Source organism: Cervus canadensis, chromosome 4, assembly GCF_019320065.1.
Source record: "Cervus canadensis isolate Bull #8, Minnesota chromosome 4, ASM1932006v1, whole genome shotgun sequence".
NCBI lineage: Eukaryota > Metazoa > Chordata > Mammalia > Artiodactyla > Cervidae > Cervus > Cervus canadensis.
In genome coordinates this window covers 101386411-101408762 of record NC_057389.1, presented here as the reverse complement: position 1 = coordinate 101408762, position 22352 = coordinate 101386411, and the positions used below count along the sequence as shown (strand labels likewise).

The 22352-nt window shown below is 43.9% G+C and overlaps 1 protein-coding gene across 3 annotated transcripts in view; it reads right to left on the bottom strand.

Annotated features, from left to right (window-relative positions):
• LOC122440654 (cytochrome P450 4F6-like) overlaps window positions 1-22352 on the bottom strand; it is a 31139-nt gene that overhangs the window by 6693 nt on the left and 2094 nt on the right. For 2 of the 3 annotated variants that reach the window (XM_043467169.1, XM_043467168.1), the window contains 7 exons: window positions 18363-18507; window positions 17681-17734; window positions 17461-17588; window positions 12913-13034; window positions 11699-11969; window positions 11046-11112; window positions 10722-10851 (listed from right to left, as the gene is read on the bottom strand). In XM_043467169.1, the coding sequence (XP_043323104.1) occupies window positions 10722-10851; window positions 11046-11112; window positions 11699-11969; window positions 12913-13034; window positions 17461-17588; window positions 17681-17734; window positions 18363-18507 (917 nt within the window). The remainder of the gene's footprint in view (window positions 1-10721; window positions 10852-11045; window positions 11113-11698; window positions 11970-12912; window positions 13035-17460; window positions 17589-17680; window positions 17735-18362; window positions 18508-22352) is intronic. The other variant, XM_043467170.1, reaches the window with a different exon arrangement.

The following is a 22352-nucleotide window of genomic DNA, read 5'->3' as shown; positions in this document are numbered from 1 at the left end:
GGACTAGATCTGATAGACAGAGAGCCTGATGAAATATGGGCAGAGGTTCGTGACATTGTACAGGACACAGGGATCAAGATCATCCCCATGGAAAAGAAATGCAAAAAGGCAAAATGGTTTTCTGAGGAGGCCTTACAAAAAGCTGTGAAAAGAAGAGAAGCAAAAAACAAAGGAGAAAAGGAAAGATATTCCCATTTGAATGCAGAGTTCCAAAGAATAGCCAGAAGAGATAAGAAAGCCTTCCTCAGAAATCAATACAAAGAAATAGAGGAAAACAACAGAATGGGAAAGACTAGAGATCTCTTCAAGAAACTTAGAGATACCAAGGGAACATATCATGCAAAGATGGATTTGATAAAGGACAGAAATGGTATGGACCTAACAGAAGCAGAAGATATTAAGAAGAGGTGGCAAGAATACACAGAAGAACTGTACAAAAAAGATCTTCACGAACCAGACAATCACAATGGTGTGATCACTGACCTAGAGCCAGACATCCTGGAATGTGAAATCAAGTGGGCCTTAGAAAGCATCACTATGAACAAAGCTAGTGGAGGTGATGGAATTCCAGTTGAGCTATTTCAAATCCTGAAAGATGATGCTGTGAAAGTGCTGCACTCAATGTGCCAGCAAATTTGGAAGACTCAGCAGTGGCCACAGGACTGGAAAAGGTCAGTTTTCATTCCAATCCCTAAGAAAGGCAACCCCCAAAGAATGCTCAAACTACCGCACAATTGCACTCATCTCACACGCTAGTAAAGTAATGCTCAAAATTCTCCAAGCCAGGCTTCAGCAATACGTGAACAGAGAACTTCCAGATGTTCAAGCTGGTTTTAGAAAAGGCAGAGGAACCAGAGATGAAATTGCCAATATCCGATGGCTCATCGGAAAAGCAAGAGAGTTCCAGAAAAACATCTATTTCTGCTTTATTGACTATGCCAAAGCCTTCGACTGTGTGGATCACAATAAACTGTGGAAAATTCTGAAAGAGATGGGAATACCAGACCACCTGACCTGCCTCTTGAGAAACCTGTATGCAGGTCAGGAAGCAACAGTTAGAACTGGACATGGAACAACAGACTGGTTCCAAATAGGAAAAGGAGTATGTCAAGGCTGTATATTGTCACCTTGCTTATTTAACTTATATGCAGAGTACATCATGAGAAACGCTGGGCTGGAGGAAGCACAAGCTGGAATCAAGATTGCCGGGAGAAATATCAATAACCTCAGATATGCAGATGACCCTTATGGCAGAGAGTGAAGAGGAACTAAAAAGCCTCTTGATGAAAGTGAAAGAGGAGAGTGAAAAAGTTGGCTTAAAGCTTAACATTCAGAAAACTAAGATCATGGCATCTGGTCCCATCACCTCATGGGAAATAGATGGGGAGACAGTGGAAACAGTGTCAGACTTTATTTTTTTTGGAATCCAAAATCACTGCAGATGGTGATTGCAGCCATGAAATTAAAAGACGCTTACTCCTTGGAAGAAAGTTATGACCAACCTAGATAGCATATTAAAAAGCAGAGACATTATTTTGCCAACAAAGGTCCTTCTGGTCAAGGCTAAGGTTTTTCCAGTGGTCTTGTATGGATGTGAAAGTTGGACTGTGAAGAAAGCTGAGCACCAAAAAATTGATGCCTTTGAACTGTGGTGTTGGAGAAGACTCTTGAGAGTCCCTTGGACTGCAAGGAGATCCAACCAGTCCCTCCTAAAGGAGATCAGTCCTGGGTGTTCATTGGAAGGACTGATGCTGAAGCTGAAACTCCAGTACTTTGGCCACCTCATGCGAAGAGTTGACTCATTGGAAAAGACCCTGATGCTTGGAGGGATAGGGGGCAGGAGGAGGAGGGGACAGCAGAGGATGAGATGGCTGGATGGCATCACCGACTTGATGGGCATGAGCTTGAATAAACTCCAGGAGTTGGTGATGGACTGACAGGGAGGCCTGGCGTGCTGCAGTTCATGGGGTCACAAAGAGTCAGACATGACTGAGTGACTGAACTGAACTGAATTGAAGGCACTGCTGGGCCAATCACAGAACAAAGGACTGAGCAAATACCAGAGGAGAGCTAGCGGGCACTGGACCGGCCCATCCCCCTCTGGAGGCAGGGAGGCAGGTGGACGGCAGCCAGAGCCAGAAAGGGGCAATCTGGGCCCCTAGACGGCATCCTCTCCCAAACTGTGAGCAGGCTCCCACTTGCCAGCCAAGTCTTCCTGGGATCCTGGACAGTTGACATCCATCAGGAGGGTCGCAGCCAGAGATCAGTGCCCCAGAAGAGACACAAGGCACACCTGAGACAGCGCTCCCACTGTGCACCCAGGAAACCAAACGGCTGGGACGGGGGAGGTGATAAGATTCCCAGCCCACCTGGGGAGAGTGTGCTCACCAAGCACCTGGTCACCCGAGCTGCTCGGACCTGGGAAGGGCACAAAACGCAGGCCTTTGTGGAGTACCCGAGAACCTGAACCTGAGCAGCTTAGACCTGGGAAGTGCACGCAACCCAGGGTCCACTTTAGACAGTTCCCCTGCAGAGCAACCTGGAGCCTGAGCAGTGTAGACAATGAAAGCACACACAACGTGAACGGGGGCAAACCCAGTGTGGCCCAGACACTGCGAGCACTCCCCACACAAGCCAGTGATATTTGTTTGCAGTGCTCCTCCCTCCCAACAGCACGACTGAACAAGTGAGCCTAGATAAGAGACCACCTTTGCCCCCTTGTGTCGGGGTGGAAATTAGACACTGAAGAGACTTGCAAACAGAAGAAGCCAAAATAAACATAGGGAACCACTTTGGAAGTGACATGTGCAACAGATTAAAACCCTGTAGTTAGCACAGACTACATTGGAAGGGGCCTATAGGTCTTGAGAAGTATAAGCAGAAACAAGGAACTATCTGAAACTGAACTTATCCTACACTGACCGACTCCAGAGAAATTCCTAGATCTATTTTTACTATTATCATTTTTTAATTTTTTTTAATTTTTAAGCCCTCTATTACTCCTTTAATTTTCATTTTTATAACCTACTACTACCTTACCAAAAAAAGACCCTATTTTTAAAGCAAACTTCTTATATATTTTTTATAATCTTTGTGATTTTGTTTTGTTTTTTTTTTTTTTTTTTTTTTTTTTTTTTTTTTTGCTTTTTTAATATTGTGTTTTTGAGAGTCTAACCTCTCTAGATTTTTAATTTTTGATTTTTGGTGTTTGTTATCAATTTTGTGCCTTTAAGAACCCAATCTTCAGTACCCATTTTTACTTAGGAGTGTGATTACTGGCTTGATTTACCTCTCACCCTTTTGACTCTCTTTTTTCTCCCCAGGTCACCTCTATCTCCTCCCTCCCCCTTCTCTTCTCTACCCAACTCTGTGAATCTCTTTGGCTATTCCTGGCTGTGGAGAACACTTAGGGAACTGATTACTGGCTAGATCTGTCTCACTCCTTTTGACCCCCCCCCTCCCTTCTCCTCCTGGTCACCTCTATCTCCTTCCTCCCTCTTCTCTTCTCTATGTATCTCCATGAACCTCTCTGGCTGTTCCAGGCTGTGAATAGCACATAGGGATTTGATTACTGGCTAGATTGCTCTCTCCCCCTTTTGATCCCCACTCTTCTCCTCCTGGTCACCTCTATCTCCCTCCTCCCTCTTCTCTTCTCCATGTAACTCTGTATATCTCTCTGGGTGTTCCTCACTGTGGAGAATCTTTTCTCCATTAACCTAAATGTTTTATCATCAGTGCTGTATGGATGGAGAAGTCTTCAGGCTAGTGTAAGAATAAGACTGAAAACCAGAGGCAGGAGGCTTAAGTCCAAATCCTGAGAACACCAGAGAACTCCTGACTCCAGGGAACATTAATCAATAAGAGCTCATCCAAAAGCCTCCATACCTACACTGAAACCAAGCTCCACCCAAGAGCAAACAAGTTCCAGAGAAAGATACATCACACTAATTCTCCAGCAAAGCAGGAACATAGCCCTGAGCTTTAATATACAGGCTGCCCAAAGTCACTCCAAACCCATAGACATCTCAAAACTCACTACCGGACACTTCATTGCACTCCATAGAGAAGAAATCCAGCTCCACCAACCAGAACACCAATGCAAGCTTCCCTAATCAGGAAACCTTGACAAGCTACTCATCCAACCCCACCCACAGGGAGGAACCTCCACAATAAAGAGGAACCACAAACTGCCATAATACAGAAAGGCCACCCCAAATGAAGCAATCTAAACAACATGAAAAGGCAGAGAAATACTCAGCACGTAAAGGAACATGATAAATGCCCACCAAACCAAACAAAAGAAGTGGAGATAGGGAGTCTACCTGAGAAAGAATTCAGAATAATGATAGGAAAAATGATGCAAAATCATGAAAACAAAATGTAGTTACAGATAAATAGCCTAGAGACAAGGATTGAGAAGATGCAAGAAATGTTTAACAAGGACCTAGAAGAAATAAAAAGAGTCAATTAATAATGAATAATGCAATAACTGAGTTCAAAAGCACTCTGGAGGGAACGAACAGTAGAATAACTGAGGCAGAAGATAGGATAAGTGAGGTAGAAGATAGAATGGTGGAAATAAATTAAGCAGAGAGGAAAAAAGAAAAGAGAATTAAAAGAAATGAACAAACTAGTACAGCCACTATGGAAAACAGTGTGGAGATTTCTTAAAAAACTGGAAACAGAACTGCCATATGACCCAGCAATACCACTTCTGGGCATACACACTGAGGAAACCAGATCTGAAAGAGACATGTGCACCCCAATGTTCATCGCAGCACTGTTTATAATTGCCAGGATATGGAAGCAACCTAGATGCCCATCAGCAGATGAATGGATAAGGAAGCTGTGGTACATATACACCATGGAATATTACTCAGCCGTAAAAAGAATTCATTTGAATCAGTCCTAATGAGATGGATGAACTGGAGCCCTTATACAGAGTGAAGTAAGCCAGAAAGATAAAGAACATTACAGCATACTAACACATTATATGGAATTTAGAAAGATGGTAACGATAACCCTATATGCAAAACAGAAAAAGAGACACAGAAATACAAGAACAGACTTTTGAACTCTGTGGGAGAAGGTGAGGGTGGGATGTTTCAAAGAACAGCATGTATATATCTATGGTGAAACAGATCACCAGCCCAGGTGGGATGCATGAGACAAGTGAGGCCTGGTGCACTGGGAAGACCCAGAGGAATGGGTGAGAGAGGGAGGTGGGAGGGGGGATCAGGATGGGGAATACGTGTAAATCTATGGCTGATTCATATCAATGTATGACAAAACCCACTGAAATGTTGTGAAGTAATTAGCCTCCAACTAATAAAAAAAATAAAAAAATAAAAAATAATTTTTTTAATTTAAAAAAGAAAAAAAAAAGAAATGAGGACAACCTCAGAGACCTCTGGGACAATGTCAAACACCCCAACACTTGAATCATAGGAGTCCCAGAAGAAGAAGATGAAAGGCCATGAGAAAAGACTTGAGGAGATAATAGTTGAAAACTTCCCTAAAATGGGGAAGTAAATAGCCACCCAAGTCCAAGAAACCCAGAGTCCCAAAAAGGATAAACCCAAGGCAAAACATCCCAAGACACAAATTATTCAAATTAGCAAAGATCAAACACAAAGAACAAATATTAAAAGCAGCAAGGGAAAAACAACAAATAACACATAAGAAGATTTCCAAAAGGATAACAGCTGATCTTTTAACAGAAACTCTTTAGGCCAAAAGGGATTGGCAGGACATACTTAAAGTGATGAAAGAGGAAAACCTACAACCCAGATTACTGTACCCAGAAAAGATCTTATTCAAATATGAAGGAGAAATCAAAAGTTTTACAGACAAGCAAAAGCTGAGAGAATTCAGCACCACCAAACCAGCTCTTCAACAAATGCTAAAGGATTTTCTCTAGACAGGAAACACAGAAAAGGTGTATAAACTAGAACCCAAAACAACCAGTAAATGGCAACAGGATTATACTTATCAATAAGTACCTTAAATGTAAATTGGTTGAATGCCCCAACCGAAAGACAAAGACTGGCAGAATGGATATGAAAACAAGACCCCTATATATGCTGTCTACAAGAGACCCACCTCAAAACAAGGGACACATACAGACTGGAAGTGAAGGGCTGGAAAAAGATATTTCACACAAATGGAGAACAAAAGAAAGCAGGAGTAGCAATACTCATATCAGATAAAATAGATGTTGAAATAAAGGCTGTGAAAAGAGACAAAGGACACTACATAAGGATCGAAGGATCAATCCAAGAAGAAGATATAATAATTATAAATATATATGCACCCAACATAGGAGCACCACAATATGTAAGGCAAATGCTAACAAGTATGAAAGGGGAAATTAACAATAACACAATAATAGTGGGAGACTTTAATACCCCCACTCACACCTATGGAGAGATCAACTAAACAGAAAATTAGCAAGGAAACACAAACTTTAAATGATACAATGGGCCAGTTAGACCTAATTGATATCTATAGGACATTTCACCCCAAAACAATAATTTCACCTTTTTCTCAAGTGCACACGGAACCCTCTCCAGGACAGATCACATCCTGGGCCTTGGTAAATTCAAAAAATTTGAAATCATTCCAAGTATCTTCTCTGATCACAACGCAGTAAGATTAGATGTCAATTACAGGGGAAAAAACTACTAACAATTCCAACATATGGAGGCTAAACGACATGTTTCTGAATGACCAACAAATCATAGAAGAAATAAAAAAAGAAAGCAAAATATGCATAGAAACTGGTGAAAATGAAAACACAACAACCCAAAACCTATGGGACACTGTAAAATCAGTGCTAAGGGGAAGGTTCATAGCAATACAGGCTTACCTCAAGGAACAAGAAAAAAAGTCAAATAAATAACCTAACTCTACACCTAAAGCAACTAGAAAAGGAAGAAATGAAGAACCCCAGGGCTAGTAGAAGGAAAGAAATTATAAAAATTAGGGCAGAAATAAATGCAAAAGAAACAAAAGAGACCATACCAAAAATCAACAAAGTTAAAAGCTTGCTCTTTGAGAAGATAAATAAAATTGACAAACCATTAGCCAGACTCATCAAGATAAAAAGGGAGAAGAATCAAATCAACAAAATTAGAAATGAAAATGGAGAAATCACAACAGACAACACAGAAATACAAAGGATCATAAGAGACTACTATCAGCCATTATATGCCAATAAAATGGACAACTTGGAAGAAAGAGACAAATTCTTAGAAAAGCATAACTTTCGAAAACTGAACCAGGAAGAAATAGAAAATCTTATCAGACTGATCACAAGCATGGAAATCAAAACTGTAATCAGAAATCTTCCAGAAAACAAAAGCCCAGGACCAGGTGGCTTCAAAGTTGAATTCTACCAAAAATTTAAAGGAAAGCTATAAAAAAAAAAATAAAAATAAAAATAAAAAATTTTTTAAAAAATTAAAAAATAAATAAATAAATAAAGGAAAGCTAACACCTATCCTACTCAAACTCTTCCAGAAAATTGCAGGAGAAGGCAAACTTCCAAACTCATTCTATGAGGCCACCATCACTCTAATACCAAAACCAGACAAATATGCCACAAAAAAAACAAAACTACAGGCCTATATCACTGCTGAACATAGATGCAAAAATCCTTAACAAAATTCTAGCAAACAGAATCCAACCACATATTAACAATATCATACATCATGACCAAGTGGGCTTTATCCCAGGGATGCAAGGGTTCTTCAATATCAGCAAATCAATCAATGTAATACACCACATTAACAAACTGAAAGATAAAAATCATATGATTATCTCAATAGATGCAGAGAAAGCCTTTGACAAAATTCAACATCCATTTATGATAAAAAAAAAAAAACCCCTCCAGAAAGCAGACATAGAAGGAACATACCTCAACATAATAAAAGCTATATATGACAAACCCTCAGCAAACATTATCCTCAATGGTGAAAAATTGAAAGCATTTCTCCTAAAGTCAGGAACAAGACAGGGGTGCCCACTCTCACCACTGCTATTCAACATAGTTTTGCAAGTTTTGGCCACAGCAATCAGAGCAGAAAAAGAAATAAAAGGAATCCAGATTGGAAAAGAAGAAGTAAAACTTTACCGTTTTCAGATGGTATGATCCTCTACGTAGAAAACCCTAAAGACTCTACCAGAAAATTACTAGAGCTAATCAATGAATATAGTAAAGTTGCAGGAATATAAAATTAACACAGAGAAATCCCTTGCATTCCTATACATGAACAATGAGAAAACAGAGAAATTAAGGAAACAATCCCATTCACCATTGCAACGAAAAGAATAACATACTTAGGAATAAATCTACCTAAAGAAACAAAAGACCTATATATAGAAAACTATAAAATACTGATGAAAGAAATCAAAAAGGACACAAATAGATGGAGAAATATACCATGTTCATGGATTGGAAGAATCAATATAGTGAAAATAAGTATACTACCCAAAGCAATCTATAGATTCAATGCAATCCCTATCAAGCTACCAAAGGTATTTCTCACAGAACTAGAACAAATAATTTCACAATTTCTACGGAAATACAAAAAACCTCAAATAGCCAAAGCAATCTTGAGAAAGAATGAACCTGGAGGAATCAACCTGCCTGACTTCAGGCTCTACTACAAAGCTGCAGTCATCAGGACAGTATGGTACTGGCACAAAGACAGAAATATAGATCAATGGAACAATATAGGAGGCCCAGAGATAAATCCACACACCTATGGATGCCTTATCTTTGACGAAGGAGGCAAAAATATACAACGGAGAAAAGGCAATCTGTTTAACAAGTGGTCCTGGGAAAACTGGTCAATCACTTGTAAAAGAATGAAACTAGAACACTTTCTAACACCATACACAAAAATAAACTCAAATTAGATTAAAGATCTAAATGTAAGAACAGAAACTATAAAACTCCTAGAGGAAAACATAGTCAAAACACTCTCTGACATAAATCACAGCAGGATCCTCTATGACCCACCTCCCAGAGTAATGGAAATAAAAGCAAAAATAAACAAATGGGACCTAATTAAACTTAAAAGCTTTTGCACAACGAAGGAAACTATAAGTAAGGTGAAAAGACAGCCTTCAGAATGGGAGAAAATAATAGCAAATGAAGCAACTAACAAAAGGATTAATCTCAAAAATATACAACCAAATCCTACAGCTCATTTCCAGAAAAATAAATGACCCAATTAAAAAAATGGGCCAAAGAACTAAGCAGACATTTCTCCAAAGAAGACATACAGCTAACAAACACATGAAAAGATGCTCAACATCACTCATTATCAGAGAAATGCAAATCAAAACCACAATGAGGTACCATCTCACACCAGCCAGAATGGCTGCTATCAAAAAGTCTACAAACAATAAATGCTGGAGAGGGTGTGGAGAAAAGGGAGCCCTCTTACACTGTTGGTGGGAATGCAGACTAGTACAGCCACTATGGAGAACAATGTGGAGATTCCTTAAAAAACTGGAAATAGAACTGCCATATGACCCAGCAATCCCACTGCTGGGCATACACACCGAGGAAACCAGGATTGAAAGAGACATGTTTACCCCAATGTTCATCACAGCACTGTTTATAATAGCTAGGACATGGAAGCAACCTAGATGTCCATCGGCAGACAAATGGATAAGAAAGCTGTGGTACATATACACAATGGAATATTAATCAGCCATTAAAAAGAATACATTTGAATCAATTCTAATGAGGTGGATGAAACTGGAGCCTATTATACAGAGTGAAGTAGGTCCCAGTGAAAAACACCCATACAGTATACTAACGCATATATATGGAATTTAGGAAGATGGTAACGATGACCCTATATGCGAGACAGCAAAAGAGACATAGATGTATAGAACAGACTTTTGGACTGTGTGGGATAAGGCAAGGGTGGGATGATTTGAGAGAATAGCATTGAAACATGTATATTATCATATGTGAAACAGATCACCAAGCCAGGTTCGATGCATGAGACAAGGTGCTCAGGGCTGGTGCACTGGGATGACCCTGAGGAGTTGGATGGGGAGGGAGGTGGGAGGGAGGTTCAGGACGTGGAACACATGTGCACCCAAGGCTGATTCATGTCAATGTGTGGCAAGACTCACTACAATATTGTAAAGTAATTAGCCTCCAATTAAAATAAATAAATTTTTCAAAAAAGAAAAATCCCTGGAATAGACTATTACATGGGAATCAGAAAAGAACAAAAATTAAGAGAAATGAGAGTCTTTTCGAGGAAAATGCAACTTCAGGCAGAAAATTAAGAGAGGGGGGAAAAAGACTTCATATGCTGAATATATATTCAGTGGCATCTGTTCTACACATATTATCCCAGTACTCCAAATATCACTGTGGGGGAGAGATTCCCCATCCCATTCCCAATTTATAGAGGAGAAAAATGGTATTCATAAAAGGAAACTGATTTTATTAAAGTGGCATAGCAAGTTAGTAAGGACATTAATGTGGATGCTCAGATCTTTCTGTCCCAAAAGCCTACAAACTTTCACCTGCTATTCAGACTAGGTATCAGACCCTGCCTCTGGGCTCTGCTCCTATTCCCACTGGGCAATAATTATAGAATCAACAAAAAAGATCTTTCCAGGTTCCCACCTGGAAAGCAGAGGCAGTGGGAAGGGGTCAGGAGCACACCATGAGGACTTGCACTCACCATTCAATCTCTTTAGGCTCGCGGTCCCTCAGGAGCTCTTGCACCTCCTGCCGGCAGCGCTCCTGGTATTCTGGGTGCTTTGCCAGGTTGTACAGGATCCAGGAGAGGCCACTGGCTGTGGTGTCATGGCCTGAGGGGCAGCCAGACAAACTTGGGTCTCTGGGCTACTTCAGCACCAAAGGGCGGACCACACCAAGCCACCCTTCCCCACCTCCCCACAAAGAAGATGGGAAGGATAGGCAAGATGGGGTGATCCAGCACCCGCCAAGTCCACAGGATGAAGAGACCCCTGCCCATTCTCTAGTCCCACACTGGGACCCTCACCCTCAAACATGAAGGTGTCAGCTTCAGCTCGGATATCTTCATCTGACAATCCCTTCCCATCTTCATCCTGAACAGAAAGCAAGATCCCCAGAGTCACACCAGCTCTGAGGACACCTGAGCCTAATCTGAGATTGTCCCTGAAGCTCCATCATCCAAGCAGGATCCTTCCCTCTTCATCTCCATAGCCCACTCCACCCCCAGGGGCCTCCTCCCTGGTCTCCTGCTTCCTGTTTACTCCTTCCAGGCAACCTTCTACACAGTCACATCTGAAACTTCTCTCTGACCTGCCCCTCCCTTCCTCTATGAGCATCCTCTATGACTCCCTAGCACTCTCTTGATCAAGTCCAAGTTCTTTAATCCGTCCTTTGAAACGAACATCCAGTCTACCTCTTGAATTGAGATCCCAGAGAAGCCCACCTTGAGGCTTTCTGGGTGCCTTAGCAGTAAAGAATCTGCCTGCAGTGCAGGGGCTGGGAAGATCCCCTGGAGGAGGGCATGGCAACCCACTCAGTGTTCTTGCCTGGATAATCCCATGGACAGAAGAACCTGGTGGGCTACAGTCGATAGGGTCACAAACAGTTGTACATGACTGAAGCAATATAGCATGCACACACACACACACACACACACACACACACACACAAGAAGCCTACCTTGGCCAACAGGAGCACATCAATGAAGTCCAAAGTCTTGGTCTTAGTCTTGGTTTTGAGGAATTCTTGGGAACCCTGACTGGTTAGAGTATGACGCCTCTTCTGGATGACGGCATCTGTGAAGTCATGCACCAGGCGGCAGGCCCTGTAGAAGCGCTTCCCTTCAGGAGTAAGGTAGTACAAGAAGTCCACGTGCAGGAAGATCTGCTCAATTCGTTTCGTCACCAGGGCACTGAGCTCCAAGATGGCAGCAATATATTCGCTGGGTTTCCTACAGGGTCAGACCAGAGAAAGCCTTAAGAAGCAGTACTGTGGGACTTCCCTGGTGGTCCAGTGGTTAGGGCTCTATGCTTCTACTGCAGGGGGCACAGGTTGGATCCCTGGTTGGGGAACTAAGATCCCATAAGCTACATGGCATTGCCAAAAAAAAAAAAAAAAAAGAAGAAGGCCATCTCTCCTTAGAAACTCTGATTCCTAATAGGAAGTCTTGGGAACCCTGATCACTTCTGGATTTCAGATGTTTTAAGCTATTGTCTTCCTTCATGATCTCATACTGTGAGGAGCACTTCTGGTTAGTTACCCAGGACCACATCCCATTCAGTCACATTTCTCTCTCTGACCCCCATCTCTGTGAGCTCCCTCATGTCCTAGACATCAGGGCAGAGCATGGGAATCACCCTCATTTCTCCTCTCTCCCACACAATATCTGGGCCTGCCAGTATCTTTCTCAGTTTTCCCCAAATCTGCCCCATTTTCTCCACCAAGCTCAAACTTCCTCCCCTCTGTGGTCTCCTCATATCCTGTGTCTACACAACAGTCTTCTCTCCAGTCAGATATCCAAGCTCATCTTTGACCAAGATCCTCATGTACCCAAAGGTCTTCCACAGCTCCCAGGAAACCTCAGGATGAAGTTCATATCCTCTTTGTCTGGCTTCAGATTGTCCTGAAGATAGAACTCTGCCCATTCCTCCAACCTCATACCAAAGATGTCTCCTCACAGCTACACAGGCTCTGCTCCTCCTGGCCTCCTGGCTTTTATCAAACAGTTCTGCCTACCTGCAAGAATCACTCCTACTCTTTCCCTTCCCTGTCCTTCAGCGTCCAGCTCTGACCTACCTCCTCCAAGAAGACCCTTCTGATTACCTTGGTCCATCCCCCCTCACCCTCTGCTCCCTCTGCTCTTCATGTTTCCCAGGCCCTTGGCTGAGACTCACTCTTGGCAATTGCTGTCATAACTGAAGACGCATTTCTGCAGACTGTCCAGGGTCATGAGGCTGATGTGTTCAAACATGTCCAGACGAGTGCTGCCCTCCAAGGCCAGGCGTTGCCACTTAGCCTAAACACAAAAGAGAGCAAGGTTAGGGCTGGGACTTCCCCCTCATGAGTCCCTGCCCAATCCCAACCACCTGGTTGAATTCCATGAGACCCAACCTTTTGGTCCTGTGCTCCAAACACCCATCCCCAGGGAGGACCAGGCTTGAGTGAGAGTGGAATCCCCTACTATCAAAACATGAAGACCCTACAGCTGGGAGTCAGGAGACCTGGACTCAAGGTCCGGCTCTGCCTCTTATGTTCTGTGTGCCCTGGGTTAACTCGTTGCTTTCCATTTGGCTTTTCCACTATCCAGTTCTTAGTAGCAGTTAAGATGACCTGTTCAAACTACCTTGCAATTGCACTCATTTCACATGCTATCAAGGTCACACTCAAAATTCTTCAAGCTAGGTTCCAACAGTATATGAACGAAGAACTTCCAGAAGTACAAGTTGGATTTAGAAAAGGCAAAGGAATCAGCGGTCAAATTGCCAACATTCATTGGATCACAGAGAAAGCAAAAGGATTCCAGAAAAACATCTAATTCTGCTCCATTGACTACATGAAAGCCTTTGACCAGGTGGATCATGAAAAACTGGAAAATTCTTAAAGAGATGGGAATGCTAGATTACCTTACCTGATGCTTGAAAAACCTGTATGCGGGTCAAGAAGCAATAGAACTGGACATGGAACAATGGATTGGTTCAAAACTGGGAAAGGAGTACAACAAGGCTGTATACTGTCACACTGTTTATTTAATTTATATACAGAGTACATCATGCAAAATGCCAAGCTAGATGAATCACAAGCTGGAATCAAGATTGACAGGAGAAATATCAACAACCTCAGATATGCAGATGATACCACTATAATGGCAGAAAGCAAAGAGGAACTAAAGAGCCTCTTGATGAAGGTGAAAGAGGAGAGTGAAAAGCTGTCTTGAAACTCAACATTCAAAAAACTAAGATCATGGCATTCACTCCCATCACTTCATGGCAAACAGATAGGGAAAAGGTCAAAACAGTGACAACTTTTATTTTCCTGGACATCAAAATCATTGTGGATGGTGATTGCAGCAGTGAAATTAAAAGACACTTGCTCCTTGGAAGAAAAGCTATGACAAACCTAGACAGTGTGTCAAAAAGCAGAGACATCACTTTGCTGACAAAAGTCCGTACAGACAGAGCTGTTTTTTCCCATCAGTTCAGTTCAGTCGCTTGGTCGTGTCCAACTGTTTGTGACTCCATGAACCACAGCATGCCAGGCCTCCCTGTCCATCACCAACTCCCGGAGTTTACCCAAACTCATGTCCGTTGAATCGGTGATGCCATCCAACCATCTCATCCTCTGTTGTCCCCTTCTCCTCCTGCCTTCAATCTTTCCCAACATCAGGGTCTTTTCCAATGAGTCAGCTCTTCACATCAGGTGGCCAAAACATTGGCATTTCAGCTTCAATATCAGTCCTTCCAATGACACCCAGGACTGATTTCCTTTAGGATGGACTGGTTGGATCTCCCTGCGGTCCAAGGGACTCTCAAGAGTCTTCTCCAACACCACAGTTCAAAAGCATCGATTCTTCTGCACTCAGCTTTCTTCATAGTCCAACTCTCACATCCATACATGACTACTGGAAAAACCATAGCCTTGACTAGATGGACCTTTGTTGACAAAGTAATGTCTCTGCTTTTTAATATGCTGTCTATGTTGGTCATAACTTTCCTTCCAAGGAGTAAGTTTTAATTTCACGGCTGAAATCACCATCTGCAGTGATTTTGGAGCCCAGAAAAATAAAGTCTGACACTGTTTCCACTGTTTCCCTGTCTATTTGCCATGAAGTGATGGGACTGGATGTCATGATCTTAGTTTTCTGAATGTTGAGCTTTAAACCAACTTTTTCACTCTCCTCTTTCACTTTCACCAAGAGGTTCTTTAGTTCTTCTTCCATTTCTGCCATAAGGGTGGTGTCACCTGCATATCTGAGGTTATTGGTATTTCTCCCAACAATCTTGATTCCAACCTGTGCTTCATCCAGCCCAGCGTTTCTCATGATGTACTCTGCTTATAAGTTAAATAAGCAAGGTGACAATATACACAGCCCTGACATACTCCTTTTCCTATTTGGAAAAAGTCTATTGTTCCATGTCCAGTTCTAACTGTTGCTTCCTGACCTGCATACAGGTTTCTCAAGTAGTCATGTACAAATTTGAGAATTGGACCATAAAGAAGTCTGAGGGCCGAAGAACTGATGTTTTCAAATTGTGGTGCTGGAGAAGACTCTTGAGAGTCCCTTCGACTGCAAGGAGATCAAACTTATCAGTCTTAAAGGAAATCAACCTGAGTATTTATTGGAAGGACTGATGCTGAAGCTGAAGCTCCAATACTTTGGCCACCTGATGTGAATAGCTGACTCATTGGAAAATACCCAGATTCTGGGAAAGACTGTGGGCAAGAGGAGAAGGGGTTGACAGAGGATAAGATGGTAGGATGGCCTGACTGACTCAATGGACATGAGTTTGAGCAAACTCCAGGTGATAGTAAAGGACAGGACAGCCTGGTGTGCTACAACCCATGAGGTTGCAAAGAGTCGGGCCCAACTTAGCGACTGAACAACAACAAAGATAACCTGCATTGGTGTTGCACAAACCAAGTTAGAATACCTGCTTCACTAGGCATAGCTCACTTACTAAATGAGCTATCTTGGGCAATCTCCCTAACCTCTCTAACCTTCCATTTCATTATCCTTAAAGTGGCAATTATAATCATCTCTACCTCATAGGATTGTGAAAATAAATTAGACAACACATGTCATGGACCTGGCTCACTGTTCCATTTCCTTCTCCAGGGGATCTTCCTGACCCAGGGATTGAACCCATGCCTCCCACATTGCAGGCAGACTGTTTACCCTCTGAGCCACCAAGGAAGGCCCTTCTGATATACAATAAGTGTTAAATAACTTTTAACTATCATCATCATCACTATCATAGTGAAAGACAACTGCAAATGGGTCCCCATTTCTTCATCCTTCCTTTTACTTTCACTCTTTGCAATGAGATTTCACAGCTCTTTCATTAGGAGGTGCAACCTCTTTCTCCACCTGTTGAATCTGGACTGAGCTGGGACTTGCTTCAGTCAACAGGAGATGGTGTGCTAGTTCCCAAACTAGGTTTCAAGAGATATTACATGTTTCTGCTCATTCTCTTGGAGCCCAGTCTCCACCATGCAGTCAAGCTCAGGTGATGAGAGCTACAAGAAGATGAGAGACAAGTGCAGGAGTCCATTGTCCCACCAAGGCTATCCTAAACCAGTCGACAGCTAGCCAAGCTCCGAATACATGCCAAAGCTAAGCCCAGAACATCAGAGCTGTCTATATAACCCACCCATGACCACAAATGCATGCATGATTCCAACCAGGATGAGAAGAATGACTCAACTGATGTTTCATCTCATGAAAAATAATAAGCACTAATTCTTTCAAGTCCACAAGTTTTAGAGTGGTATGTAATGCAGAAAGAACTGCTGTGCAATGTTCATCATTTCTGTCCTAATTTACAGAGCTTCCATGAGGCAGACTAGCAACTAAAACTTTCTGAGTACCTAATATGTGCCAGGAACCTGATTCCATTATGTCATCTTGATCACCGTTTTGTTGTTGTTGTTCAGTCGCTAAGTCCTGTCTGACTCTTTGCAACCCCATGGACTGCAGCACGCCAGAATTCCCTGTCCTTCACTGCCTCCTGGAATTTGCTCAAATTCATGTCCATTGACTCAGTGATGCTATCTACCCATCTCATCCTCTGCCGCCTTCATCTCCTTTTGCCTTCAATCTTTCCCAGCATCACGATCTTTAAAAAGGAGTAGCTCAAATGGTAAAATGGCAACCCACTCCAGTATTCTTGCCTGGAGAATCCCATGGATCGAGGAGCCTGGTGGGCTACAGTTCACGGGGGTCGCAAAGAGTCGGACATGACTGAACGACTTCCTTTCACTTTCAAACAGTAAAGAATCTGCCTGCAATGCAAGAGACCCCAGTTCGATTCCTGGGTTGGGAGGATCCCCTGGAGAAGGGATAGACTACCCATACCAGTATTCTTGGGCTTCCCTAGTGGCTCAGCTGGCAAAGAATCTGCCTTCAATGTGGGAGACCTGAGTTCGATCCCTGGGTTGGGAAGATCCCTTGGAGAAGGAAAAGGCTACCCACTCCACTATTGTGGCCTGGAGAATTCCATGGACTGTCTAGTCCACGCGGTTGCAAAGAGTAGGACACAACTGAGCGAATTTCACTTTCACTTTCATCCCAGTTTTACAGATGAGGAAACTGAGGCTTAGAGAGGAAAATCAGTGACCCCCTCCCCAAAGCCATCCAGCTGAACCAGGATTCCAGACTACATGTGTTTGAGCCCATTCCCCCTTTCCCAAGGCTCCAGCTGGGACCCTGGGTTCAAGACACTCACATGCATGATGTCTGTGCTCTTGTTGAAAATCTTCATATACGGCTTCAAAATCTCGAAGTGGAAGGCGGGTGTCAGCAGGCGACGGTGGCTGCTCCACTTGTCACCAGCACTCAGCAGGAGCCCATCCCCTAGCAGAGCCAGCCACGGGGAGTGGGCAAAGGAAGACCTTCCTCTGGGTCCCCAGGGTCATCCCCAACCCCCTTCACAAACAGTTACTCACCCAACCAGGGCTTCAGAAAGTTGTAGAAAAACATATCCTTGGGTATGATGGTGGCTGACACAAGAAATAGAACATCAGGTGCCATGGTGGATGGGGGAGGGGGGGAGGAATAACTTGTGGTGGGGGCTGGAGGCTCCCAGGAAGGGTTCTGAATTTCTCCTCCAAGCCCAGCATAGCAGGAATGGGTCCAAGAGGAGAGGAAGCTGGGAAGAGGTAGGTGGGGGGGGGGGGAGGGGAAGGGGGACCAGACCAGGCTGCAGCACAGAATGGACCCCATCAACACAACCCTATGTGCTTAGACACACCCCAACATGACACAACACATCCCAGCATACCTTGGCATGGCTCCTACGTGGCCCAGAATGTCCTAAAATCCCCAAGCACAGCACAGCACTCCGCAAAATGCACTTTTAGGCAACAGGGACAGCATGCTTGCCCCAGCACTCTCTGACCTCTCCTGGAACATCTGACATGGTGGACCAACATTGTTGATTTTCCACCACCCAAAGCTGAGAAAAGACGTTGACAACCAGAGAGAACTTGAGACTTTCCCAGAGTCACCCAGCAGGTCTCTGTCATTGCTGTCCATTCTCCTGCTCAACCTGGTCTGTCCAGGAGTGGGAAGGGCTTGAGAGCAGGGGCCAGGGAAGAGGCTGGGAGGGGGCGCTCCTGGGAGAGATACCTGAGGCCTGGAGCAGAGGGGCAACGAAGTTAGGGTGGACAAGCCGCAGGATGGGGAAAAGGGGCCCCATCCACCAGAGGTGGACATCGCGGAAGTAGTGGCCCAGCTCCTCCACCAGCCGCATGCCCTCCTCATTGCTCTGTGCCTGGGAACAGGTGGGGTTGAGGCTAGGCTTGGCAGGAGGTACCAGAAGCTACACTCTCCTGCTTCATCCCCCTACCCACCACACCCACTCACCCCCTTATCCTCTTCTGCCTAGATTGTTGATCTATACTCTCTCTATCTGAGTCAGCTTTTCTCTGTTCATCTCTGTCTTTTTTCATGTCTCTGTATGTGCCTCTCTCTGTCCCCTTATTCTCTTCATCTCTGTATTTTGACTGAGAGAGAGGGGAGAATGGCAGGGAAGAGAGAGAAAGAGGGCAGGGGAGAGAGGTGGGAGGAGATAATGGGTGGATGGATAGATAGATAGATAACCTACTAATCCACTAATCATTAGATGATGGGAGGATAGATGGATGAATAGAAAGATGGATGGATGGATGACTAGATGATAGTTGGATAAATGATAGATGGGTAGGTATAGACAGATGGTAGGTGACAGATAGATGATGATGTATGGGTAGATGGAAAACATATAGATAAATAAGCAGATATGACAGCTGTGATAGAAAGTGGGTAGATGGATTGATAAATAGGTAGAAGATAGATATATTTGTATCTGTGTATATGTATATCTGTGTATATATAAGACAGGTACTCACGCTTTCACTTCCAGGCCTTTGAGTGCACTAGTCCTCTCCACAGAATATACTTTCACTTCTTTGCTTTAAAAAAAATGCCTATTAATTGTTCCAGACCCACTTCCAACAACTCTTCCTCCAAGAAGTCCTCCAGCCTGCCCCAATGGCAAAAGCCCTACTTCCTCTCTGGGCTCCCCCAGCCCGTGTCTCTCCCTCAGACCCACCCAGACCACACAGGATCAGGGATATCTCTAATCCTGTGTGACCAAGATTGGAGGGTCCTCCACAACAGAGCCCAGAGCTCAGTCTCTGCAAGGATCCGCAAGCAATGTTCAGAACACCAGAATGGGGTTGGCAAATAAATGAAAGGGGGAAAGAAAAGATGACCAAGGGTGCCCAAGAGCAGGAGGGACCCTGGGACCTGCAGGAAGTGAACAGAAGTTAGCCAGTGAGGGGCTCACCGCCCTCAGAAACTGCCATGACACCCACTACCACCTGTCCCAGGTGGACACCTGTGGTGCTGGTGACAGATCAGGCAATGTCATGGTGGCAGAAAATGATGAGGAAGATGATGGAGCCCAGCCAGATCATAAGTCCCTGGGGGCAGGTAAGTGAAGTGGAGTGAAGTCCCTCAAGCCCTGCACCATTGGGAGGACCTGCAAGCAAGGCAATAGCCATCACTCCCCCAGAAGAAGCTGCTGCAGTGAACAGTGTGTGGGAACCTGCACAGATGGAGGGGATCTCTGCTTCCCCTGCTTCTTCATGCCAGAGATGGGAGGGACATGGAGGCTCTCCAAGTCCCAAGGGGGCACCCCAGGGCAGGGAGAAGACATTCTTTGCCTACAGGGAGGATGACTTTAGCACAAAGAAATCATTTTTCTCATCCTGGGAGTGGTGCCAGCCCCAGGGGTGGACACAGGAGAAGATCCCTATGGAGGAGATTTATTAGTAGCAGGGTGGACTCAGGACTTGTCCCTGGATTTTGAGTCCACATCCTTTCATGTTCTGGCCCATCCACATAGCCTCAAATTCCTTCCATGGTTAAGGGTCTACAGTCCTGGGGCTTTCCAGCCCTGGCTGACCCCAAGGGACACAGGTTAACTCTGCCCATCAGTCAAGACATCCCCTGTCACCTTTGAACCCCTTCTGCTGACGAGGCTGTATGCATAGTGCATCCTCTCTCTCTGTCTAGCTAGCTAGCTACTGGGTTGGCCAAGGAGTGCGTTCATGTTTTCCATAACATCTTATGGAAGGTTTGAATGAACTTATTGGCCAACCAAATATCTATCTAGATATAGACATCTATCTGGTACATCCTGTCTATCTATTTCTCACAGTACATCCTAGCTATCTATCTCTGTCCTGAACCTATGGACACTCCCATGCTGCTACTATTGGTCTTTAGTCTCTCAGTGGTGTCCAACTCTTTATAATCCCATGGACTATAGCCCACCAGACGCCTCTCTCCACAGAATTTTCCAGGCAAGAATACTGGAGTGGGTTGTCATTTCCTTCTCCAGGCGATCTTCCCAACCCAAGATCTTCCCAAGAAGCAGGGCTAGAACCTGCTTCTTGGACACTCCCATAAATCATGACAATTACAAATGAAGAAACTGAAGCCATATCCCCCAAAAGAAGAAGAAGGGAGAGTTGCTTTCTGGTGAGGCACCCTCTCCAGTCCCTCAGGACACCCCATGCAAGCCCTCAGGTGCTCCAGGCAGGTGACCATAAGTCATTTTTACCTTTGTGACCTGCTCCTTGCTCACTGGAGACTTCCCAGGTGGCACTAGCAGTAAAGAATCTACTTGCAAATGCAGGAGACACAGGTCCAATCCCTAGGTCTGGAAGATCCCACTCAAGTATGCTTGCCTGGAGAATCCCAAGCATAGAGAAGCCTGGTGGACTACAATCCATGGGGTCGCAAAGAGTTGGACATGACTGAGTGACTGAGAGCGCACACACTCTGCTCCCTGAGGACCCTGAGGCATTTGATAAGTTCAGCTCAAAGAGGGAGAGGAACTTAGCCAAAGTCACACAGCAGGAGATATTGGAGGAGAAAAGCATGATTAAGACCAGCCTCCACAGTCAAGCTTGGATGGGGAGTCAGAAGAGTAACTTCATAGCATTCCCGCTGCCTCTGGAGCTCTCTGAGAACATTCCAAGTGAGAGGGTAACAGGCAGGAAGGCCAGGTGTCTCCAAACGGAGGAAATAGGCTGCAAGTGTCAGACATTTTTATCTCTCTCTTAAGTGGCAGGAGGAAACAAACTAGTGATATATATATTTTTTTCCTTTCTCTATAAAAATTTAAAAGGAGGTTTCTCTTAAAATACTATGTTGCCATAATGACACCTGGTTCCATGTGAAGTTAACTATTCTCAAACCTTGAGTTAACCAATGCACTTTTCTTATGGAAATGTTTGTCTTAAGCTATGTTAATGTACTGTGCATTTACCCCAGACTCTGTCTTCAAGTCGGTTTGCCTAACGGCTCAGAACCAACTTGTCAAAGGAGTATGTTATACTCAGACATTGTTCCCCTAAACTATGTAAATGAAACTATTTGTATTGTAATCTGTCTCTCTACAAGATTCAAGTTAATTGTTTTATGGCCCGGGGATGACTCATCTGGTGCCAAGATTATCCCAAAGTACATCTTATGGATGAGGGGGCTGATGCCATTCTCTGAGTTTCAAGACACTCCTTTCTTTCATTAACAGACTGCTAGTACCTATATAACATCCAGCTAAAAACTAGCAGGGGGGCACTCTTTCTGCCCCCTTCTGATGTCTATGTCAGAAGCTTTCTCTACCTCCTTTGTACTTTAATAAAACTTTATTACACAAAAGCTTTGAGAGATCAAGGCTCCTCTCTGGCCCTGGATTGAATTTTTCTCCTCCGGAGGCCAAGAATCCTGGCGTCTTTTCAGTTCCAGCAACAACCTTTCACAAGCCCTGTAATCTCAGGCAGACAATGTGCTTGGGACATACTGTTCTGTGAGATGCTGGTCTGGGGGAGGAGGAGAGAGGAGCTGGACTCTTATGCCTTTGGCCTTGGATGAAAAAGGGAAGTGATGGCAAGTTACCCAGGCCTCCACCACAGTATTACCAAACATTTATTTAACAAGATGGGCCACTGTGTATATCATGTTTGTCCGCAGAGCAAACACCTAGTGTGAGAGATGGATAATAAATAAGTAACGAACAATTAACTATTCAACCATGAGCAAGGGCAAGTCCATAAAACTGTGTTC